The sequence below is a fragment of the Mixophyes fleayi genome, chromosome 9 (assembly GCF_038048845.1).
Source record: "Mixophyes fleayi isolate aMixFle1 chromosome 9, aMixFle1.hap1, whole genome shotgun sequence".
Taxonomy (NCBI): Eukaryota; Metazoa; Chordata; class Amphibia; order Anura; family Limnodynastidae; genus Mixophyes; species Mixophyes fleayi.
This window is the reverse complement of record NC_134410.1, coordinates 86,446,144-86,472,844: the sequence shown is the minus strand read 5'-3', so window position 1 is coordinate 86,472,844 and position 26,701 is coordinate 86,446,144. Positions and strand designations below refer to the sequence as shown.

Genomic DNA, 26,701 nt, shown 5'->3' with positions numbered 1-26,701 from the left:
TGGATTGAAATGCGAATATATGGGTGTCAGGAATGCCAGATAGCAGGAGGTTGCAATAGTCAAGACGGGAGATAATGAGAGAATGGATAAGAGTTTTGATAGCATTTTGAGTAAGAAAAGGACGTATTCTGGCAATGTTTTTAAGGTGTAGTAGACAGGAGTGGAAGAGAGTCTGGATGTGAGAAATAAAGCAGAGGGTGCTTAATGTATTGCCATCTTCTGTGTGCGCACAATACAGCACATGATGAATTTGTGTTTTGAGGCAGCTTCAGCAAGATCATCTGAAGGATAATATTCTTCTTGGTCTCTAGCAGCAACTTCAATTTGTTCCTCAGTTGCAGGAACGTGCAGTTTCATTCCTGTATCCTGTATTCCTGTATCTCTAAACGTAAAATACTCCAAGCTGTTGGGTCACCTTCATTGTCTGTATCTATTAATTTAATTGTACTTATCATGTTTGAAGTTTTGGCATTTACAATGCAAACAACTTGTTCTCTTTAAAGTTCATAATCTTGCAGAACTTATTCCACTGGAGAGACTCGTTGGTGTGATGAGTTTCGGTATCTTACTGCCAATGTTTTGGTAACTATTTCATTCTTGTCACGAACAAATCGGACAGTAATAGCAATATAGTGCAGGCATTCATTTTTTTGTTTGTTTAATCTGGCTTTATTGAGTAAGTAATAAACATACAGCATGTACAGAAGATTTAAAACAAGATATGAAGTAACTTACCTTGCATTTATATCAGGAGGATATAAAGGCAAAGGAAAAAAGCATTTTATTTTTCAAGTTCTTCCTTTTAGTTAACCACAACTTTGCAAGCCATTTCTCCATTCAAACTTAAACAAGCTGGTTGCTCTTTTATCTGTACACTTCCTCATTGGATGAACTTATCAGTTCCTTGGGACTCCAGTACCACCTATATACCGATGACGCCTAAATCTATATCTTATATACTGACCTCTCCCATACCAAGAACACTAAGATATCCCGCTGCCTCTCTTCCAACATTCCTTAAAATTAACATGGCCAAATCTGAACTTATAACCTTCCCTCTCTCTAAAGTCCCACCCTCTCCCATCCTTTCCATCACTATTGGTAATACCAATATCTCCTCCATTCCCCAAGTCCGCTGCCAAGGTGTCATCCTTGACTGTCTCTCCTTCACCCCCATATCCAATACCTCACCCAATCCTGCCACTTTCATCTCTGCAATATTGCTCATATCATATCCAACCCTTCCTCTCCAATGATGCCACCAAAACTCTCATCCATTCTCTGATCATTTCCTGCCTCGACTACTGCAACTTCCCCGTAACGGGCCTCCCCTGCTTCCATCTCACTCCTTTTCAGTCCTTCTCAATGCTACAGCGAGACTAATCTAACTCTGTCAAGCTCTCCACTGCTCCTCCTCTGCTATAGAATCCTCTTCAATCTCCTCCCCCTCTCGAATTCCACAGCTCCTTACATCTCCAACCTCATCTCCATTCATACTCCCTTTCACCCTCTACGTTCAGCCAACGACCGCCGCCTTTCCTCTAATCTTGTTACCACATCTCACTCTCGCATTCAAGATTTCTCCTGTGCTGCTCCCTTATATGGAACAACCTCCCTCGTTTTATCAGACTTAGCCTGCAAACCTTCAAACTATCCCTCAAACATACCTGTTCGCAATCAGGTACTCTTCCTCCATCTAACATTTCCCCTCCCCTCCTCTACCCCCTTTCTTTATCCTTCCTCACATATCATTTTCATCTCACCCTCTTTCTTCCTTCCCTCCTCATTTCACCAGCCCTTTTTCTGCTCTCCCTTCAGATTTCCGGTCCCCTCACTACTCTAGTCCCACTTTCTCCTCTCCATTCAGAGTTCTAGTCCCCTCATTCCAACTCCCCCCTAGTGTTTCTTGTTAGTCGGCCCCCTCCCCTAAATTGTAAGCTCCCGTGAGCAGGGCCCTCTATTCTTTGTGTCGACATCCTGTCACCTTCCTGTTGCTTCTGACAACCCAGCTTCATTCCTCAACCTCGACTCTGGGCTCTTGCTTCGGTCTCCTCTTCTCCCTTCCCTTGCTGGCTTTGCTCCTGCTAGTTGCACCCATGCTCCTGGGTCCAGGCACATCCTACTATAGTCCAGTCCCCACCTCTCTTCCTTCCTTTTTCTGGATCTCAAACATTCTTTATTCACTCATACCTCTTTGCCAGGTTGTCAATTCAATTGCACTTTGTTTTGTTTATGTACTTCTCTGTATGACGTTTTGTCTGTTTTCTCCTATGCACTATATGGCGCTGCAGACCCTTCGGGCGCCATATAAATAAAAGATGATGATGATGATGATGATGATAATAATAATAATAATAATAATAATAATAATAATAATAATAATACTACACCATCCAACTTCAATGAGTGAGGCCTGACAGTAGACAAGAATAAGTCCACAGTGAACAAAGCTAAATACTATAGCCTGGCATGTTAAGGAAGTTTGTCTAAACCACCACCCAAGGGCCCTTATTATACTATAATTTTGATTGATTTTGATATGCAATGCAGCTAATTTAGTGTCTGCTAATAGTTAAAACTGTTATAGTTGTGGCCTATGAGGGAAGTTTATAAGACAGAAAGATACAGAGCATGGTCTTTAAAACACCTGTGATTTAGGATTCTGAAATCATAAAATGATCACTATAGGAATGATAGGTAATATAACTTGAGTATGGTAATAACTTGGTAGTGTGTGTATCGGCATTTCAAATTATTTTGAATTCTGATTTTAGGGTTTTTCCTCTTCTGCGTTAGTTGATCCTGGGGATATCGGACCTTTAAAAAGACAGGAACAAGAATGTAGCACGTGTAAGTACTGTTAACATAAATACAAAACAAGATCCTTTTATTTGGTTATCTTGGTAAACCTCATGACAGTTAATGATATGATCACAATTCCTTTCTGAAGAGCAACTTTATCATCCTATGGACCTATTTGTGACTTCACAAATTAATACAGAACATAGAAGGTTTTGACACCTAGACCATATCAGTTTTTGGTGTAAACTTGATGAGAAAAAGCTAAAGTCTGTTTACTGTGATCCACTCCTGGGGTAATGTATACTGCTTCCTGTTTTGCACACTTTACGGCAGCACAATCCCATAAAGACCATAAGGAAATATGGAATGTGTTTGAAGTACCTAAAGGATCAGAGTTTGATGACTTTTTTGACCCAAGAGAACAACCTGAGTAAGTCTTACTAAAATATTTTATACAATAAAGCACCAAAGTGAAAGCTCATCACTTATCCCTTTACCCATCTGCAGACATGAGATCATTTTTAAGCAGCATGTTGGTTCTGAAAATATCTTTCTGGGCATGAGTCAGAAAGACCCGACGACAGCCTGCTGTGAAAATATGGTGGTAAGCAATTGACATAAGTTAAGTTTTTTTTGTGCTCTCTCTTATGTGTTCATATCTTTGTAAATATGAGGAAGCAGGATGCTATGCACATATTAGAAATTATATGCAACTACTATGAACATTATGCTGTGTAAGGCTTGCGCAGCAATATACATGTAATTGTTAAAGTAAGCGAATGTTGAAGTCGAACAGTTGATACTTTCTTATTCTGCATCATCTGTCATATTTCGTATGTTGTGATGTTATCTGTAAATTACGGTATATTGAGATGTAGGGCCTGAGTCATTATTGAGAGCAAAGCATAAAAAATGAGTAACTTTGCACCTGGACAAAACCATGTTGCATTGGAGGGGGAGGTAAATTTAACATGTGGGGACAGATTTATAGTTTGGGTAGGGCATGTCCTAGATCAACTTTAAATTTCAGTGTGAAAATAAAACTATCAAGTATTTGTGTGCTAGATGAAAAAGCAGCCAGTATTTAACTTATGTGCAAAATAATAAACTAATTTGCACTGCTTGCTTTGTAACATGTTTTGTCCTGGAGAACATTTACTCCTTTTTGTGCCTTACTCTCCTAATGACTCAGGCTTCTAATGTTTAAATTACACCAGATGGATGATATGTAACAAATTGGCAATGTATATTCAATAATTGTTCTGTGTAAGTTAAATGGCAAAGTTTGAGTGTAGTTATTAATTGAGTAATATAGGAAATGTTTATTATGCACTCTATAGACTTCTAGAATTAGAAAGGATTTTAACTTCACTCTTACCAATAGTGCAAATACAGCTTACATGAAGGGTAACCCTCCCTTATAGGTAAAGATAAATAAAGGTATTAATTACGTGCACACTAGTTTGTTTCTGATTATACCTAGATGATCTATATATGTACTTATGGTGTAATAGTGGACTAGGTGGTTAGTGAGTCTTTCTACTCACTTATTCACCTATTATATTCTCTATTTATATGCTTAATGTTATTTTAAAGAGAGGCTAAATCCAAAGTATTTGAATTTTATTGAAAGTAGTATAAACAGATCGGTTGATAGTAACATATGAATTTAGATATTTCCCGAATTCTATCATCCACAACACATATCAATAAAATACAATAAACAATAAATTCAATCCAATACATACCTCAATCCAATTTTCATACCTAAAATACTAAAATTCCTTAATTAAACAGTTAATACATTAAATCATATTAATTAAAATTGACCCTCATTGAAGTTATTGCAGCAATATAGTCCACACAATGATGATCTAGGTTGCCATTCTTGGGGGTAATAGCAGCAGTACCATATGAGCAGCAATGTCAATTTCCCAATAATTAATGTAAAATATAAATATAGGTATATGAAGCAGTATTTAAATGATGAAGATAAACAAACGGTTATCCAACCATTTCGATCATTCCTGTAATCATGTGACTTTTCCTTGATACGGATAATGGTTTCCTTGAATTGTCCAAAATGATGAGTGTATTATAAAGAGAAGTAGAGTTGAATATAATACTTGCTGTTAACATCCATTTTGAGTACCCAGTGATAATCCACTGTGTGTCCACTGTGGAACGCACGCGCTGTTTCGAACTTCCTGTGTTGAAGTGGGCTGTACCCAACGCGTTTCATCCAATTTGCGGACTTTCTCATGAGGTTGTGCATAATGTTAATTTTAGATGTCCTCTATTTATACTTCTTGGGCCATGTGATATATGTCTCCAGCTTATTGGATTTAACTCCTTCTTGGCAATGATTCGCCATGCTGATTAGTACGTATTCCATATAGTCCTTGATAATCATTAAATCATATCATGTCTATCCAGATGATATTCAATTTGTATTATAATATCTTAAACATAAACACTGCAATATGCATAAATAAGCAATCTTCAGCATTGAAATATATACAATTAAATTTAATTTTGCTTAATTTACACATGTAAACAGACATTGATGTTACCTATTTTTTTAAAAAAAATACGTATCTGTTAAGGCATAAACTTGTACAATGAGTGGATGATTAACCACCCATTTAGAGGTCCCTAAATTTATGTTATCATGTCTGCCAAATACATCACCTGCGTTATCTTTATGTCACCATATATTTTAATGGATGTTTAATAATGGTATTTAATAATTAATAGTAGGACATGTCTTGGAGAAGAGTCAGAAATAGATTGGTAATAATCATCATAGGTTGTGATATTCCTCCTCTATTCTTAAATTAACTTTTGGGCTGATTATAAAGATAATTAATTTCCCTAACTCCTAACCCCTGGTCTTCCTGTTCAACATGAATGAACATATTTAATTTTCTTACATATACTAGAACTTGCATAAAATATGTAGCAGGCTGTGGTGATTGTGTGTTACCCATTAATCTCCTAGGCCTATTTCGATTTCAGTCAATGCCGTGACCACCATTTTGGCAAGCAGATAATAGCATGTTACCTACTGTACCAGGTGTTCTCAAGTGGTCACCCATCCTATTACTTACCTGGCTCCACTCTGCTTAGTTTCCAAGATCGAAAGTGGTTGGGCATTTCCTGAGCGGTGTGACCATAGTTATTGCAATATTGCTGGCCATCTATGGGTTCCGGCTATAATATTATGGAATCCTATTGCAACCTATAAGAGCCCATTAATGATGATACTTCTATAGATATATGTAGAGATCCAGATATTATTCCGTAGTTTAAATGACTAGGATTATTTTTGATCATAGAGAAAGATCAAATACTATATTTAATCCTTGTGGTGCGAGAGATTTGAGCGTGAATATAATTTTTGCTTCCTCTCTGTTGTTTTAATTAGATCTCCTCCTCTCCAATTGGTTTGTACTTTCTTTATGCCTACAAATGTAAGACCTGCAGGGTTACAATTATGTGTCATTTTGAAGTAACTGGACAGGTGATTGATAACGCATAAATGATTAAAAAAAAATATAAGTATTTTAAAAAGCAAAGGTTATCTTTATTCTTACAAATTGCTTATGCAATTGGCTTGTATTCATCATGAAACAGGCAATATCCTCTATGTAAGACACAAGTTATATAGAAGTGACACCACCCCTCTTACATACGTCACTAATCACTTCACATACTAAAGAATATACCTCATAAGGACAAAGTTGGTTATATATATATTCTCCACAACCTCATTATAGTATATAGATTTTTATGCCCAAAAAGGGCATATGTGACCTCTTACACTCTTATCTCTATATAGCTTGACAGCTGCTGACCATTTTAACATCCTATGAATAGATGCCCTATTGTAGGGTATAACTTAGAAAAGGAATTTAACCATTTCACAGAATATAAAATAAAATCATTTGACTATACAGATTTTATACACATCAACATTGTTTTATCCAACATATATTTGTACCATAATTTTTCCATTACAGTGATCATTATCAACCCCAATTCTGATGTGTCCTTAGATGTTCTCCTAAACGAATTTTTAAATTCCTAATTGTGCGACCAATATATTACTTTCCACAAGGGCATTTTATCAAGTATATTATGTTGTCCGTACTACAAGTGATGAATTCCTTTATCTTATAAATTGTACTGTTTTATGTTGATTGAATGTGAGAAACTACCTTGGTCAAAGAGATTTAACAGCAGGTCATAGGTTGGTGCAAATGAAGCTCTTCCAAAGGTGGGAGTAACTCCAACAGTTACTTAGGTATCTTGCCTGAGAAAACCGACTCAAACCGGTTTAAACTAACTCTGTTTACAAAGTATTTTTAAGTATGAATCTTAAATTTATTAATTAAAATGACTTCATCCAATTATTCACCTTCGACAGGCCACCCTTTGAGAGTATACCTAACACTCACCCTTTCAACATTTTATTGTAGGATCTCAATAGTACATTTCATTTTCTGTCATAATTATCCATCTTAATATCATCACACTGTTGGTGAATATCAGTTGCATTATCATGGGAAAGTCATAATTTCAGAAATTACTTTAGAAAACATATACCTCTGGAGCTCGGAGTTAGCCATTTGTATGCCCTTCACCCACATATAAAATACATTGTCTGGAAGGATATAAGGCACAATATAATATTGTCGTGAACATAGAGAACTTACAGTTATTTATAAGGGTTAACCCATCACATAATTATGGGGAATAAGGCTGAAATCATAAATGCAGTGTAAATATTGTTATTGTTATTATTTATTTATAAGGCGCCACAAGGTTTCTGCAGCGCCAGAGTACAAACAATGGACTGTACAGGGAATAACAGTACAGAACAATAAACGAGAAGTACCAAGACTTCAGATGCTCCAGGAAAAGCAAGAATATTGAAGTTGGAGCAGAAGAGAAGGTAGAGAGACAGGAGGGAGAAGGGCCCTGCTCATAAGAGCTTGCATCCTAAAGGGAGGGCAAACAGACGATAGGCACAAAGGGAGTCAGAGGAGGGGAGCAAGTGCACCCTCTTCAAAGGAGAAGCCAGGAGATGAGAGCAAGCATGGAGAGAGGGTTAAATGGAAGGCTGGTAGGCTTTAAGGAAGAGATGAGTTTTAAGTGCCCGTTTGAAGGAGCACAAGTTAGGGGATAGACGGATGAAGCGTGGGAGGTTATTCCAGTGCAAGGGGGCAGCTTGGGAGAAGTCTTGAATTCTGGAGTGGGATGAAGTGATTAGAGTGGAGGAGAGGCGACGGTCATTGGCCGAACGCAGGGACCGGGCGGGAGTGTGGATGGAGAGGAGATTGGCGATATAAGGGACAGTAGAGTGGGAGAGGACCTTGTAGGTGAGGGTAAGAAGTTTGAAAAGGATTCGATAGGGGAAGGGGAGCCAGTGAAGGGCAAGGCAGAGAGGGGAGGCAAAAGAGGAGCGGCGAGAAAGGAAGATAAGCCTCGCCGCCGCATTGAGTATAGAACGAAGGGAGGCAAGGCGAGAGCGGGGGAGGCCGGTGAAGAGAAGATTACAGTAGTCCAGCCGGGAAAGGATGGGCGCGTGGATAATAGTTTTGGTTGCTTCATTAGATAGGGCCGGATGCGGGCAATGTTGCGAAGTTGAAAGCGACAGGATTGGGCAAGAGATTGAATGTGGGGGGGTAAAAGAGAGGGAGGAGTCAAGGGTGACGCCCAGGCAGCGTAGTTGGGGGACGGAGGAGATGGTGGAGTGGTTAACAGTGAGGGAGAGATCCAGATGGGATAAGGACTTAGACAGAGGGAAAACAATGAGTTCTGTTTTTTCAATGTTGATTTTGAGAAAGTGATCGGACATCCAAGAGGAGATGGCAGAGAGGCAGTCAGATACACGAGAGAGGAGGGGAGGGGAAAGATCAGGAGAAGAGATGTAAAGTTGAATATCCTCGGCGTATAAGTGATACTGAAGGCCAAATGAGGTGATGAGAGCACAGATGGAGGAAGTATAGAGTGAGAAGAGTAGAGTGCCAAGAACAGAGCCCTGAGGGACTCCTACAGGGAGGGCAGAGGGGGGGGGATGAACCGTACATAGATACAGAGAAAGCGGTTGGCGAGATAAGAGGTGAACCATGTAAGGACAGAGACAGAGAGAGTGAAGGGTCTGCAAGAGGAGGGGGTGGTCCACGGTGTCAAAGGCTGCGGATAGGTCCAGGAGGATTACCAGGGAGAAGTGACCCCTGGATTTAGCAGAGAGGAGATAATTTGTTACATTGGTCAGGGTGGTTTCAGTAGAGTGGAGGGGGTGGAGCCAGATTGGAGAGGGTCAAGGAAGGAATTGTCTGAGAGGTGACAAGTGAGGCGGTTGCAAACAATTCGCTCGAGAAGTTTAGAGGCGTAGGGGAGAAGAGAAATGGGGCAGTAGTTAGCGAGTGAGGTGGGATCAAGATTAGTTTTTTTTAGAATAGGAGAGATAAGGGCATGTTTGAAGGAGGAGGGGACGGGACCAGTGGAGAGAGACAGGTTAAAGAGGTGAGCTAAGTAAGCGCAGACAGTGGGGGAAAAGGAGCGAAGAAGGTGAGAGGGGATGGGATCCAGGTGACAGGTAGACGGGGGAGAGGAAAGAATGATGGAGTGGACTTGATCGGCCGTAGTAGGGCAGAAGGAATCCCAGGGTGGGATAAGGGGGGAGGGAGGAGCGAAGAGAGGGGCAGGAGAGGAAAGGGAGGAGGAGATATCAGATGACCTCAATTTTGGAGGAGAAAAAGGAGGCAAAATCTGTAGCAGAGAGGGAGAGTGGGATAGGAGGAGGGGGAGGGGTGAGGAGAGAGGTGAACGTGGCAAAGAGGCGGTAGGGATTAGAGGACTGAGAAGAAATGAGGGACTTAAAGAAGGATTGTTTAGAGGGAGAGGGCGGAGCAGTAGGAGGAGAGGATAAACTTGAAGTGGAGAAAGTCAGCCAGGGAGCAAGATTTCCTCCAGAAGCGTTCAGCAGCACGGGTGCACTTCTGGAGGAAGCAGGTGAAATTAGAGTGCCAGGGTTGGAGAATTAAGCGGCGGCGGTGGCAGACAGAAGTGGCAGGGGCGACAGCGTCCAAGGCAGTGTTGAGAGAGTGGTTGTAGAGAGAGGTGGTGTGGTCAGGGCAGACCAGGGAGGGAAGAGGGGATAGTAGAGTTTCAAGAGAGGAGGAAAAGGAAGTAGGGTCAACAGCAGCAAGATTACACCTAGTGAGAGTAGATTTAGGGAGGGGGGAAGCAGGGGAAGAGGACAGATTGAAGGAGAGTAGATGGTGGTCAGAGAGTGGGAAGGGAGAGTTGGAGAAGTCAGAGAGATCACATAGATGAGAGAAAACAAGGTCATGGGTCAAATATGGTATATCAATTGAATCCATGGATAAGTTGAGCTACTAAAGTGTAAAATGTGAAGTCAGAAAGTCTGTTGTATGTGTATTCAGTGACTCTGCACATCCCCATGTTAGAAGATAGCAGTGCCACCTGTGGCAGCTTTAAAGGAACCCTGTTGTGAGCTATATCCTGACAAAAGTTAGTTTTTGTACACCTGAATAGAATTTGTGGGGCCAGTTACAGCTTGACATCCTTGCAGACTAAGACAGCATTTGAAGGCCTATACAGGGATATAGAAATATGAGCTTCAACGGAAAATGTAATCATAGTTCATATTTTGGCAAATATGGGTGCCACACCATACTGAGGAGAAGAAATCACACCAGGCGAACTTTGATATATTTACCCCCAGGGTTGTGAAAGACAGGTGCTTGCGGTATCCGGAAACAGCTATAATCACATGTCTATAGGAAAGGTATGTCACATTGTCATAATTTCCTCATGTTTGGTATTTAAATGTGCAGGAGATTATGACCAGTTTATTGAAGGGGAAGTTATGTCTCTGGGATATATCTGTTAGGAGTTACCAAAGGTCAAACTTTTGGAATATTTGTAAGCAAACTATAGTGACACCCAGGGAACATCCCTGCCTCCCTATTAGCATGTAACACTGCCCCTGTGAAGAACGTCCCATTTCATTTTGCTTAAAAAAATCTGTGTTGGGAAGGAGCAAATGGTCAGTCTTTTGGGAAAATCAATCCACATTGATAAGCTGTTCATCTTCCAAGCCAATTTCCCATGGCACAGATTATACAACTCATGTAAGTGATACTCTGAATGTAATCCCTTTAATTTTAAACTGCTTTGTTTGTGTATGTTATGTCAATTGTTTATTATTTTTTTTTTATTATTTTTTTTATATCTATAATGTCCTGGACCTTTGTATATTAAATGTATAAATTTAGTAAGTTGTGTCCTTGATACTCTAACAAATCCATTAGCCTTTTAACAAGAATATAGCTCGGCGAAGTTAACCCTTTGAATGCCGTTGTGTGATTTGTTGATACATTTGACTAACAAGCTTAGTGTGTGGTTACATGTACATTTGTTTAACAGTCTGGAGGTGTGAAGAATTAACCCTTTGTGTGCTGGTGTGGGCCTTGCTAGCCTGTTGGTAGCGAGAAGCCTTGTGTGCCAGTGTGCGACAGTATATTGGGGTCCTATTGCCCGTATTCAATAGGTGGTGGCAAAAGCTGAAGTGTGTGGGGGTGTGAGAGCGCTGTTTTGGGGCGATTCAGCAAGTCTATAACCGGTGTGATAGGTAGAGAGAGACTGTTGTATGAGGATACACAAGGTTCCAGCCCACAAAGACCCAAAGTCACGGCAGCTGGGAGTGTGTTTGTGACAAGTATGTTACATCAATAGACAATACTATAATAAAGTTTCTCCTATCTAGCATCTGTCCAAGGCAAGTCTCCACTTGTATAACATTTAAACAATAACCTAGAGGAACTTTCCCAATCAATATTTTCTTAATTCCATTAACATGACCTTGTTTATGATGCTTTTCAGACTTACTGGTTAGCCGTACTTTAGTGAATGTTTCATAAACACTTGTGGCGGCTATTGTCTGATAATTTGGTTCAGCTTTCCCATACTCTAGTTTCTTTGCATATAAAAACTTCAGGCACAGAAATGATCGATCTACTGAGTATTGGTGAAGTTTCAAACTAGGGGCCCTAATCGTGGTATATCTACCTTCTATTGGTCTCCCCTCTCCCATGATTCAAGAACCTCAGAGATGTTTAGCGGTAACTATACTAGTCCCACATTATTTTCTCTCTGAGGCACATGAGAGCATGCCCAGCATTCAGTTTGGTCTAGAACCTTAACCACCAAAGAATCATAATCATTCTCAAGGATGCCCGCCCAAGTACAAATTATTACTGGACTCGCATCCCTGGATGCACCTTTCTTCAACTATGGGGTCACAGTAATTACAGACACAATATTCTTCAGACAAAAGCCCCTCACACTGTCTCCGAGCTCCATGGTTAGCAGACCTTTTCTTTACCCCTGAATTTAATAGTGTTATTGGCTGGACTGATTGTGTTAACAATTTCTCCATCTCCACATCCTCAGTATCACTACCTGAACCAATCTCCATCACCTGATCATCATTGCAAAAATAGAATGTCCTGGAAAAAATATAAGGATGAGAAAAACACTGGAAAGGGAAAAACAAAAAAAACGCTGCTCCATGATGGGATTACCATCTTTGCAAACTCTGAGATCTTAGGTCTCCCGGAACAGATTCACGAGTGTCATCCTTGGCTATATTTTAAACCTTCTCCGGGTTGTTGACTTCTCAGCAGTGGATGGAACGGATCTATGTGTCTCTTTCTGCTACTTGCAGAGATGAGGTGCTGGTTATCATCACTTGGAATGGGCCTTCTTACCTGTCTGTTAAACAACTTGAGCATAGGAAGTTACAGTCCATAACATATTATCCCAGTCCAACATCATGACAGTTGGTGTATAACATATCAGGAAACAGTGTTTTGAATTTCCTCTGTTGCTGTCTCACTATTTTGCTTCTCTTTATAAGCTTTTTAACAGTCTCTTCATCATTACATTTTAATTCATTTTGGGAATCTACCATCAAATGAGGTTGCTTGTTAAAAAGTTTTTCAAAAGGTGACAGGTTAAAAGGTGGTTTAGGAGTGGTTCTGATTTTATGCAGGACTAGTGGCAAAGCTTCCAGTCATGCCAATCGAGTTTCAGCCATTACCTTACTCAATTTGTTCTTGATAGTACAATTTATCCTCTCTACTTTCCCACTGGCTTGTGTCCTATAGAGAGGATGTAACTTACTACCAAATGCCCATAAGTTTTACACATGATCTGAAAAGATATCACCAGTAACATTAATACCCCATCACTTTTTTTTATAATTCTGTGATACAATATCTGCATACAAGTTCCTGGGTATGTAACAGCAGTATTAGTGGCAGCTGGAAATGTCTTTACCCAGTTTGAAAATACATAAGTACACACAAATACATACTTAAAATTCCTACAAGGTGGCAATTTGGATGAAGATTTGTTTACCTGGAAAAACATCCATCTGTAGGAGGGATGCTGGATGGCTGTGTTGGTATTGTTTTTCCAAGATTTTTCCTCAATCAGGTAAGGCAGGACATTGCCTTCCTACTAGCTTGAGAAGAAAATCCTGGTGCACACCAGTATGCTCTTACCAGCTTGCACATACCTTCTTTACCCAGATGAGTCAGACCATGTGTTGCCTCAGCTAGGCCTGAAAGATACGTTCTGGGAGTCACAGACCTACCTTGTCCATCTCGCCAGAGTCCAGATGGCTCCTGACCACATCCCTTTGCCATCCAAACTGCCTTTTACTGTAGGGAACACAAATCTTGCATTTTAATTCTTGTGTGTTTTTCGTTTCAAAGACAATTATTACATAAGTTGTCATAAACCTGCTGCCCATATGGCAGCTCCGTCCACACTGTTATTACCTACTGATACAGAGTCTTTGTCGTTGTCAAAAGTCCTTTTGTGTATCGTGACTGTGCTACTGATGTCCTTTAACTGTCATAAAAGTTCCTAAGTCACCATAGAGCCCTAGAGTCGCACACTACCTTAAAATGTACTTAAATTCAGTGTACATATTAACTCTGCCAACTCGCATGCCTTTCGCAATCTCACGAGTTTGGCTACTTGGGTTAAGTGAGACGGGCCAAGGTTCAGCTGCTATAGTGCTTTCTTGATCTATATAACAGTATAACCAGTACATGTCTGTCTTGTCTATGACAAATATAGAACATAAAACAATTCACAGGGGTGTGTCCCTTATGTCAGGTCTTTTCTGTAAAAGTCTGATTCAAATATTGCATACAATTTGCATATCTGTATACCTGCCAAATTCACCCGTAGCCAGAATCTCCTCTCCTTCCACCTTTTGTTTATCTGGAGGCACACTTTGTACACCATGTTCAGGAGACATATGTAATTTAGGCAGAATTTAGGAGGACAGATACCGCATGTGCCTATGTCAAGACTCCGGCTACACAACCATCGGCTCCAGTACAGTACAACTCAAAGGTTTTTCATAATCGGGCATCCCCAGATCAGGTGCTTTAGTCAGACTCTAATGTTACAGAAGGTTTACTCTAACTCTTCTTTATGTTAGACAAGCTCAGGCCTTGAGGATGAGACTAACCCTTGCCATGGTAGAGCCAGAATAGAAAAAAAAACCTGGGATCCAGGGACAGTACCCACACATCCCTAAGAAGGTATGGATCTTTTGCTGGTTCTGCAGCAGTGTCATGTCTTGTATGGAATCAAACAAATGATATGCGCACTGCACCAGATAGAGAAACCTAATGTCCTGTCTCAGCTGCTGGATAGATAACAAGCTTATCCTAACTTGTATAAAGTACAACGAAAAAGGGGGGATATCCAAGCGCTCAAAGACAGTAAGTTAAAACATGAACTGTGTATAACCAATCTGTAAAAATAAACCAAATTTCATTCAAATTTCTCTCACTGAAACAAACACAAAATGTGGTTACAAGTCAAGATATATATACATTGTTGAACATAAGTATAACATAAGTGTAATCTCAGCATCAATTATCGGGGCACAGATGTTTGGTCTCCCAAAAATGTCTAATATAGTATTGTCCTGAATCATTGAGAGTCCAACCATAGGGTAACTCTCCTATTCCACCAAATTAGTCTGAGCTGGTGCTTTCCGGAATATAGGCCAAACATAGAACAACAAAGGTTTAGGGATATGGGCAAATAACACCCAGAGTACTTGCGGTATATTGGAGGCACACTGAAGAATCTCCGCGTGATGTGCTGCTTCAACAGCAGTAGCTGATCCTTATTGTCTGCCGTCAGCTAAGAAACTTGCTGTGCAATTAAAAGCGGGCGTGCATTTCACGGTGGAGCGCACACTGCTTTCTGTTTCCTTTATGCAGATGTCTCGACCGGTTTCGTCACTGTTGTGACTTTATCAAGGGATGTATCATTAGTGTCTAATTCCTTCCTTTTTATAATCTCTCTCTCTCTCTCTCTCTCTCTCTCTCTCTCTCTCTCTCTCTCTCTCTCTCTCTCTCTCTCAGAAAAAATGTAATAAAACACTTTTTGTTTTTTCTTTTACTCTTTGGTTCTTATCAGTCAGCCAGACTTCAGACCATAGTTTGTTTGCTTATGTATCCATTCAATATCAGCAAATGTTACATCTAGATGTTACCTTATCTCTATTCTTTTGTCACTTACTCTGTACCCTGATATATTGTTCATACTGGGTTTAAGTCTATAGTATCAAAGCACCCATGGTCAATTAGCTGGAACCATTTTCTCTACACAATGGATATCTCTGTTTTCTCTTAGTAAATATGAGTGGCACAGTATTCCCTCTGATTTCTGAAAATAAACCATTACAGGGTGTGACAGTATGGACCGTCTATACCACCCTGTTGCTGGGATCTGGCTGGGCTTACTTTGCCACTGTTCCCTTTCGTTATCCCAAATATGCCCTCTAACTGCAGTAGGAGGGGCTTACAAATACTACCACCACTGGACTCCTTACCGGCATACAGTACAGAGATCCTTCTGGGTAACTGTCACTGCTAGGGTACCCCCTCGCTTGTACACCTGGGCTGGTACCCCTGACTGCTTACTATGGATCAGGGTTGCTGTGAATGGATCCCTACCGGCCTATCACACTGGCCAGAGCTGCTGGGTAGCGGGCAAAGCGGTGGTGCTGGGAATCTGGGTCCAAACCTCAGACAGCCGGATTTGATTTTGAGTCTAATCTGTATATCACAGGATTTTCAGCATTGAAGACGTTTTCAAGCAGGCCTTTGAAGCAAGTGATGTTTATATGCAGTTACACTGATTGAAGGTACCAGTGATCAGGTCAGATGGAACAATAATAATGATGATGATACATTTCAGTGTACAAGGTCTCTCTTTTTATACAGTTTGGACACAGCCTCACAGGGTAAGCCAGCCCCCTGAAGTCTCAGTTATTTTTAGTATCAGGATACGATATATGTTTCCCAAACATGGATTTTTATGCAATGCAATGCTAACAAAATTTACACTATGTTATGTGCTAAAACTTGATGCTTGCATTATCTGAAATGCAGCCACGCCAGACAGCCAGGCAGAAGGGTACACAGGCTTAAAAGGTGTTTGTCACTTCACATGAAGACTTACTTAGCATTTCCTGCAATCAGCAAACAGACTTCCTCTAGCAAAGTGTTATGCACGTTTTGTCGCTATCCAATAACGATTGTCGAATCTCGATTTGTGTTTCCAACGCACAAATATTTATTCTCAAAAAGTAGCAGAATAATTCAAGCGAAAATAATAATAATAAGTACAGTCATTACTTATCACAGGCGCTCTGGATCCAGTGAACAGTCATTCAGCTCTGAAGTCTGTGGTCAAGATGACTGAACACTAGATGAGAAGCTCCTGCTTATATGCAAACAGAAATACAGTAAAACAATGCAGATGGTGTGGCTTGCTTCTATTGGTCCAGGCTTCAGGAGGGTCCAGGGTATTGCAGATCATATGCTAGTTCAAACTAAAGAATCCAAAGGTGGCGGTCATCTCTCCAGGGGATGTGCTCCGATCTTCCCGCCAAGACTCCAGTTTCAACTAGTCCATTAGCATTTTATAGTTAGTATCACATTAAAGGTTTATTCCCTAACATCAATAACTCGAGTATGCAGTATGCGATCTCTTCGCCGAATGAACCGGACAGCTGCTGATGAATAGGGGATTACAATGATATCAGACATGACACATTTCCTTTAACCTGAACCATAGGTTTTACTAATTATGCATATAACTTATAATATTAAACATGAATACTACTATATTTCGACATAAATAATTGCAACTACAATTAATGTGTACTATTTACAAATGTATGTGTTTGTGCGAATGTACATAAAAGTGTAAAAACTGTTATTGCCACGTGTTGCGGCTGGATACGTCCTTCCACACCGTAGCGTGCTCTACGCATATTAGCAGACAATGACAACCAAGTTTGCTCGATATTAATTGAAATGACTTTAACCAATTTGCTGACTTCGACAGCTCCACCCTTTGATAGTATAATAAACTATCACATAATCACCGTCTCAAGTTCAGGATTATACAACACTTCTTCACAGACCATGATCTTGGTATCTCTGACCACCCTTTCAGTCTCGTTCTCAGTGTTTCTCCCAGAAGACTGTTTTCCACTCTCCAACACAGTGTGTGTGTGTGTGTGAGAGGGCCAGTGTATGAATGTATTGTGTGTGTGAGGGGGCCACTATATGAATGTATTGTGTGTGTGGGGGGACACTATATGAATGTATTGTGTGTGTGAGGGGGCCACTATATAAACTTATTGTGTGTAAGAGCGGGCCACTTTATAAACTTATTATGTGTGAGAGGGGGCCACTATATAAACTTATTGTGTGTGGGAGGTAGGCTGTTAATTTAATCGAGGAGTGCAGGTGTGGGGCTAATTATTGGGCGCTATTTTATTTCTGGGGTGATGGTGGGGCAATTTAATTTAATAGTGGGTCCTATGAATTTAAGATGGAGTAATTGGACCTTTAATTTAATGCTGGGGTGGTGAGCTATTAATTGATTGTGGGGTTGTTTGGGGAGAATGAGGTCTCTTTTTATTAAATGTGATTATGAATTATTTAATGCCTGGGATTGTTTTGGGAAATGGTTATATTTGTTAAATGTAAATGCTATTTAAATTATTGCTGGGGCTGTTTGGAGACTGGGAAATCAGTTTATATATTAAATGTGGGTGCTATCAAATGTCAGGGTTGGTTGGAGATAAAGAGATCTATTTAGCAAATGTGACTATTATTATTTTAATGTTGTGGCTAAAGGGAGGCCTAATTATAAAATGTGGGTGCTATTGATTTAAACTGGGACTGGTTGGAGTTTTCTAAATTGTATGTACCCATTTTTTCTCCAAATAGGGCCTCCAATATTCCATGGTCCAGACAACCAGCAAATGAGCTAAAGAAACAGCAGCCACAAGTGTAGACAGTGACAAGAACAGGTAGGAGAAAGCAGGACAGTCTGCCAACTGTCCTCAATCTCGTGGGACAGTCCCGAATTTGGGTGACTGTTTCGCTTAGGACAGTTGGGAGGTATGTCCCGCTTCACCGTGTACTGCTAGTGAAGGCAGAACTGTCTGCACCTAACAGTAGTGCACACAGTATTGCCTTTGTATTTGTCTAAATGGATAACCATGCTACATCACAGGGGGTTACCCTGTCTAAAGTGCCCAGGCCCCCAGACCCTTAATCCAGCTCTGGGCCTGGGCAGAAAAATATATATATGGATTAAGCAACAATAAAATAGCCTCTTTTTATATATATATATATAAATATATATTTATATAGTGGCCCCCGCTACTTATGGGCCAGTGCTGTGTGCTTGCCCCCCGGGCCAAAGTCTACCAGCCCTCCCCTGCTGCTCGCACCTTCACCACACTGCTTCCGCCTTCATCACACCACCGTTCCCTTCATCACAGCACTGCTCCCACCTTCATCACACCACTGCTCCGATCTTCATCACACCGCTCCCACCTTTATCACACCACTGATCCCACCTTCATCACACTGCTCCCACACCCACTACATTGCTCCCACCTTCACCACACTGCTCCCACTTTTACCACACTGCATGCACTTTCACCACACTGCCCCCCACCTTTACCACACTGCCCCCCACCTTCACCACACTGCCCCCACCTTCACCACACTGCTTCCACCTTCATCACACCACCGTTCCCCTCATCACAGCACTGCTCCCACCTTCATCACACCACTGCTCCCATCTTCATCACACCGCTCCCACCTTCATCACACCACTGATCCCACCTTCATCACACTGCCCCCACACCCACTACATTGCTCCCACCTTCACCACACCACTGTTCCCCTCATCACACTGCTCCCACCTTCACCACACTGCCCCCACCTTCACCACACTGCTCCCACCTTCACCACACTGACCCCACCTCCACCACACTGCCCCCACCTTCACCACACTGCCCCACCTTCATCATACTGCTGTTTCCTCCCACATTCCAAAAACATACTAGTAGGTTAATTGGCTGCTATCAAATTGACCCTAGTCACTAGACCAGGGGTGGGCAAACCTGTCCTCAAGGGCCATATCCAGTTCATGTTTTTAGGATTTCTGTCTGTAGAAACAGGTGGGATAATTACTGACCCAGCCAAATAGATTAACTCAGCTGTACATGATTAAAGAAATCCTAAAAACATGAACTGGATATGGCCCTTGAGGACAGGTTTGCCCACCCCTGCACTAGACTCTCTCTCTCCCTCTCCTTAACCACCCATAAATGAGCTTTAAATGACCCTTGTGGGGGCTTAGCGGCAGAACTATAAATGTTGTTTATTTTAAACTTGCAACCTAACATAACCAACTAACACACAATGCGGCACCCAAAATTAAATGTTATGGGAAATGTCCCGTAAAGTCCAGCATAAGTCCATAATAAATAACGGGATAAAAGCACAACATAAAATCAGAAGGGTGCCCACACAAAATAAACCAAAACAAATATAATACATTATTTCAAGCCACATCATCCAAACAAAACACTTCAAACAACCCCCAACCACCTAAAATCACAACAAACCATCAAAATATTCTTAAGCAAAGAAGAAATAAACTGAATGGTTAGATGTATGTAGCCATATATAAAAATACCGGTAATTATTTACTCAAAATCTGAGGGAGGTGAAAAGATAGGCAGCCACAGATGGGAAGACATGCCGGACTTTGGCACCCCTATGGAAGCCTCTGTCACACTTCTGGTATCACAAATGGAACCCAATAGCCAGGTATTTCTGAATTCAAACAGGATTTATTTTGGTATATAAATAAATCTCCAGTGTCCAACAAATAAAGTCCAAAGTCACAAGAGGATAAAGGTCTGGTGGAAGTATCAATTACTTGTAGTCCAAATCACAAGGAAGCAAGGTTCCATGGAAGCATCTGGTTCAGATACAAACACAATACTCGTGCAAAGGCTTCATAACAGGAAGTGCCTTTTTCTAGGCCCAAACAGGAAATGGGATCCAAGATGGAATCTTTATGAGACAGTCCCGGCCATCTTGGATAAGGGCTATTGTAAGGGCAATTTCATAACAGAGATCCAAGATGGAAACTTCATGAGGCAATCATGGCCATCTTGAATGAGGGCAAATCTAAGGGCAAGTACATAACAGGATGCCCCCTTCTCAACGACGTCCTCCGGACGACTTAGGACCAGGCTTCCCAGGATGCTGTAGATGAAATTTTTTTACCAAAAGTGGGGCATGAACATCCTTAGCGGATTGCCAGGAGTCATCTTCTGGCCCGTACCCCTGCCAACGTAGCAGATACTGTAATTGATGTTGAAATATACAAGAGTCCAGGATCTTTTCAACTATAAATTCTTCATGCTCATCAACTTGAATTTGCTCAGGAGGAGGCAATGAGCGACCAGGAAATGGATTCTTAACTGAAGGTTTTAGTAATGACACATGAAAAACAGGATGTTCATTCATGGAATCAGGAAGATCCAATCGAAAAGCCACTGAACTAATCTGTGCAATGATTTTGTATGGACCAATAAACCTACTTCCCAACTTATCAGATGGTACCTTCATCCTTAAATGTCTAGTTGACAACCATACTTCACCAATATTAAAAGTTGGAGCAGCCCTTCGTGATCTGTCAGCATCACGTTTATATCTTTCTTGAACAGTTTTCAATGTCTCTTTTAATAATTCAAGATTACCTTGCATAAGAATGAGTCTATCTTCCACAGCAGGAATTGGAGAGTCACAAGGTAGATTGGGACAAATATTTAGATGATATCCTAGATTAGCATAGAAAGGGCTAAATCTTGTAGATGAATGTTGAGAATTATTGTATGCAAACTCAACCATGGGGAGGATATCAACCCAATCATCTTGTAGGTGACAAATATAACATCTGAGGTATTGCTCAAGTGTTTGGTTTGTTCGCTCCGTTTGTCCATTTGACTGTGGATGAAATGCAGTGGACAAGTTCACCAAAATGCCAAGGGATTTGCAAAACTGTTTCCAAAATCGTGATGTGAATTGAACGCCTCGGTCTGACACCACATCATTAGGAACGCTATGCAAACGAAAAACTTATTTTATAAGTAAGTCGGCTGTTTCTTTTGCGGTAGGAGTACCCTGGCAGGGTATAAAGTGAGCCATCTTTGTCAGTCTGTCAATTACCACAAAGATAGTGGTCATATTCTTAGATCTCAGAAGTTCTACAATAAAGTCCATGGAAATGGAATCCCATGGATGTGTAGGTATTGGCAAAGGTTGTAGTAAACCAAAAGGAGAAGCACGAGGAGTCTTAAATCTGGCACACGTTATACAACAGGATACTTATTTTGCTACATCTTCCTTATAGTTGGGCCACCAGAAGGAACGGCTTAACAGTTCTTGAGTTTTCTGAAGTCCTTTATGGCCTGCTAATTTAGAGTCATGGAATAGTTGCATGACCTTTAACCGTGCTTTTTCTGGAACGTATAGTTGATGTGCCATATGCCAGACTTTGTTGTCATAAGTTAATTTAACATTTTTTGGAGGATTCAGGAGGGTAGAATCCGTATCGTATCCATTCTTGATTCTCTGTTAATAACTCAGTTGTACAAATAACCCCCAAAAAATTTGAATCATGAATTACTGTTTGTACAGGTTTTACCTGTCGAGGATTCTCCGCATAGGCTCTTGAGAGGACATCAGCTTTTCCATTCTTCGATCCAGGTCTATAGGAAATTAGGAAATCAAAACGGCTTAAAAAGAGAGCCCATCGAGCTTGTCGGGGAGATAATCTTTTTACTGATTTAAGGAATTCCAAATTCCGATGATCGGTGAGGACTATCACTTGATGCTTTGCACCTTCTAAAAAATGTCTCCATTCTGAAAAAGCAACTATAATGGCAAGAAGTTCTTTATTTCCCACATCATAGTTTCTTTCAGGAGCAGTCATTTGCCTTGAATAAAAAGCACAGGGGTGAAGTAACATCTTTTCTCCTACTCTTTGTGAAATTACTGCTCCTATAGCTGAATCCGATGCATCAGTTTCCAAAACATGGGCGTGTAGGATCAGGATGAATTAACATAGGAGCTGACGTTAACTTTGTTTTCAAAATGGAAAAAGCATTATCAGCTGCTGGTGACCACAGAAAGGAGGAAATCTTTTTTGTGAGCTGAGTAATGGGGGCAGCAATTCCAGAAAAGTCCTTTATAAAGCGTTGATAGAAATTAGCAAAGCCCATAAATCGTTGCACATCTTTGAGGTTTTTAGGTATGGGCCAATCTACCACAGCATGCACTTTACAGGGATCCATACACAGTCCTTGAGGGGATATAATGTAACCCAAAAATTTTATTTGAGTACGATGGAATTCACATTTCTCCAACTTGATGTATAATTGGTTTATACGTAGCCATTATAAAATAATTTGAACATGTTCTTGATGTTCTTGTAAAGAATTAGAAAAGATAAGGATATCATCAAGATATACAATAATGAACAGATCAAGCAAATCTCGAAAGACATCATTTATAAAATGTTGGAAAGTAGCAGGGGCATTACATAACCCGAACGGCATCAAGAGGTACTCATAATGTTCATACTTTGTTCGAAAAGCCGGTTTCCATTCATCACCTGGTCGAATGCGTATTAGGTTGTACGCTCCTCTTAAATCGAGCTTTGTGAAAATACTTGCTGTCTGCAGTCTTTCCAATAATTCTGGGATGAGAGAAAGTGGATGTCTGTTCTTTGTTCTTTATAGTAACTTTATTTAATTCTCTATAATCAATGCATGGACACAAAGATCCATCTTTATATTTTACAAAAAAAATAGGAGCCCCTGATGGAGATTTTGAAGGACGTATAAAACCTTTAGTTTCATTTTCATCCAGGTAAGTCTTTCGTGTCTTTAATTCAGGTTCAGCTAATGAATAAATCCAACCAAAAGGAATAACAGCCCCAGGTAATAGGTCAATGGGACAATCATATGGTCGATGGGGTGCTAATTTGTCAGCATTTTGTTTGTTACAGATATCTGCAAAATCCTGATACTGAACAGGCAATTGCTCCTCCACAGAAGAGGGGGACACTGAGATCTGATTCTCTTTTTGTACAAGAGGGACCACACTGATAGTATCTTGAAACGTTAGGCTTTGAGACTCCCAGTTCATGGCTGGGTTATTGTTAGTAAACCAAGGGAGACCCAAAATTATGGGAAAATTTGGAGAAGAGATGAGAAAAAAAGAGTTCCTCCTTATGATTGGGTTCTATCATCAGGGACATAAGTTCTGTCTCATGTGTGATGGGACCAGAATTCAGTGGGGATCCATCAACTGTCTCCATCAATACAGGAGTCTTTCTTTCTTGAAATACTATATGATTTTGTTTAGCAAAATCTATATCCATGCATTGGCTCCTGAATCCAGCATTGCCATAGTTGAAATAAGTCGAGAGTTTATCTCAAGTTGTATTGGAATTGAAAAATGATTCTTTATTCTTCTGTTCTTTCTCTCAAATGTAGACAGTGAAGAGATTTGAGGAATAATAGCATTCAGTTGATGTGAACAGCATGAAATAATAGATTCCTGGTCAGAATCTTTAGGTTCCATCAATGTAGCAACTGTCTTGCGAGGTCATTGAGAACAATTAGATACATAATGTCCAGATTTACCACAATACAAATAGAGATTTTCTTGTCGTCGTTGATATTTGCATTGGCTCAGACTCTTTAATTTGTTGTGTTGCAGGAGTTCCAGAGTAATTTGATATTGCTGGTTCTGGATTATTAGGACGAGTCCACATTGAGCCCCATCTATCTTGTTTCCTCTCAATTTGACGAGCATCAATACAAATACAATGTTTAACAAAGGCTTCAAATTCAGTGGGTGCATCCGCTCTAGATAATTCATCTTTAATGAACTCAGATAACCCCTTTCGATAAACAGACAGCTTAGCTGCCGAATTCCAATCTGTGTCCAAGATCCATCTTCGGAAATCAGAGGTGTATTCAGCCACTGAACATCTTCGCTGACGCATCTTTAATAAAACTGACTCAGCAGTAGCACTTCGATTTGGATCATCAAATATCTGATTCATTGCATTCATAAAATTAGAAAGATTTTGTAATGTTGGACTTTTTGCTTCTATCAAAGGAGAAGCCCATGCCAAGGCATGATCTTTCAACAATAAAAGAATACAACGTACTTTTTGTACATCAGTCAAAAAGTAAGTAGGATGTAAATCAAAATGCATATTACATTGATTAATAAAACCTCCTGTATTTTTTACGATCACCTGAGAATCGAGCCGGAGGTAGTGGGAGTGTGGGCTGATGTAATGCAGCTGAAGGTGCTACAGCATTAACTTCTTGAAGCCGCACCTGTAGTTCTGTAATAACTCAATTTTGTAGCGCTATTTGATCTTTGAGTTCATGAACGTTTATTTGCAACTCAGTTACCTGTTGGTTTTGCAGTTGAAAATTATTTGTACACTGGGTTTCAAGTTCTTGAAATTTTGCATGAAATTCCTATAGTTGTCTTGAGGCAGAATGCATGTGGAAACTCAGATCTGAAAGTCGCTGTAAAGCAGTTGGTTCTGGTCCGGCGGGGTCCGTCATTTTGGGGACGAGTATCCTGTCACACTTCTGGTATCACAAACGGAACCCAATAGCCAGGTATTTCTAAATTCAAACAGGATTTATTTTGGTATATAAATAAATCTCCAGTGTCCAACAAATAAAGTCCAAAGTCACAAGAGGACAAAGGTCTGGTGGAAGTATCAAGTACTTGTAGTCCAAATCACAAGGAAGCAAGGTTCTATGGAAGCATCTGGTTCAGATACAAACACAATACTCGTGCAAAGGCTTCATAACAGGAAGTGCCTTTTTCTAGGCCCAAACAGGAAATGGGATCCAAGATGGAATCTTCATGAGACAGTCCCGGCCATCTTGGATAAGGGTTATTGTGAGGGCAAGTTCATAACAGAGATCAAAGATGGAAACTTCATGAGGCAATCACGGCCATCTTGAATAAGGGCAAATCTAAGGGCAAGTACATAACAGCCTCAGACCCCGCCAGAGCCTGACTCAGTTTGCCTTGGTCATCCGGCATTTCTCCATATCCCTTAATTTTCACACCTCGTGGAGAATGTCACCCACCACCACTTCACAGGGAAGGACCTTTTGTCTAATGGAAACCTGACACCTAGCATTCCAAGTGAAGTATCTAATAACTAAACTAACTAAAAAAAGGGTGCCACAATCAAAAACCAGCCACCTATCCATGAATGCACCATAGACCCATTCAGGGTAACTGAGCCCCGAAAGGCAAGGGATGCCCAAAGACCTGGAAACTCTCTTGTCAATTTCTATGTTAAAGGGGCACTCAAGCAAGAAGTGGTCCATAGTCTCCTCCTTCCCCAGACACTCCTCCCGTATACAACCACGATCATCAGCACTTCTATACCTCTGGTTCCCTCACATAGAGTCTCCCATGGAAAGAGAGCCAGGCAATGTCCCAAAACTTCAGAGGAACTCTCCCGGAATTAACCAGGGAAAGTCCCTCTGAACATACATCAGCTGGGTAGTCTCACAGTGATAGCTGAGCCCAGAAGTGAGAGTGCAGGACTCTCCTCTCCAACTCCCTTCTAGAGAAGTTCCTAACTTCCCCCTTCTCCAGGCCCCAACGCCTTGTCACTTTCAATCCCAGAAATGCATAGGTCGGGAGATACCCATGACGGACCCGAAAGGTCCTCATCCTGCCACCTTCCATCCAAACATTAAGGAAGGGATGCACCCAGACCCTAAAGCCACCTACCAATTGATTAGGAGTCTCAAGAATGAGACTACTGAGGTGCAACTTTAAAAAAGTTGTTAGAAAGAACAGTACTGGGTTAACCATACCCAGGCCATAATCCCTCCTCGATCTGTAGCTCACAGTTCGCTTGATCAGGTTCAACCTATTCCCCCAAAGTAACAGGAAAAAACTGCATAAACCAAAAGGTGTGCAAAAGGCACACATAGCTAATGTACAGAAACTCTGGGATAAAGGTAGGTCTTCACAAGTTCTCTAAGAGAAAGCTTCCTCCAGCTCTCCACTTTCCGAGATGCTTCCTCCAGTTTAATCTCCCAGTTTTGTTTGACATATGGCAGAACTGGATAGACCTAATAATACCTTTTCTTTAACAATATATAGATGAAGAACAACTTTTATTGATGCCTATTTGGCTATTATATATTGCAATTAAGCAAAGTCAAATCCAGGAGCTGTATTTCTGCTCTCTCTGGTAATAAGCAGCCAAGATCTGCAGGTCACACCAAAGTTACATGGGTCCCATCGAATGCACTGAAAATGTGCTCTAAATGTGTTATTAATGCATCAAATTTTTATTTCAA

At 40.7% G+C, this 26,701-nt stretch overlaps 1 protein-coding gene and 1 pseudogene across 4 annotated transcripts in view; one reads left to right on the top strand and one right to left on the bottom strand.

Annotated features, from left to right (window-relative positions):
* The window catches only part of DNAAF6 (dynein axonemal assembly factor 6), a 102,258-nt gene that overhangs the window by 34,979 nt on the left and 40,578 nt on the right, over positions 1–26,701 (top strand). For all 4 annotated transcript variants that reach the window (XM_075184618.1, XM_075184620.1, XM_075184619.1 and 1 more), the window contains 3 exons: positions 2,775–2,850; positions 3,136–3,232; positions 3,310–3,406. In XM_075184618.1, coding sequence (XP_075040719.1) covers positions 2,775–2,850; positions 3,136–3,232; positions 3,310–3,406 — 270 coding nt within the window. The remainder of the gene's footprint in view (positions 1–2,774; positions 2,851–3,135; positions 3,233–3,309; positions 3,407–26,701) is intronic.
* On the bottom strand, positions 5,864–5,982 carry LOC142102592 (5S ribosomal RNA; annotated as a pseudogene).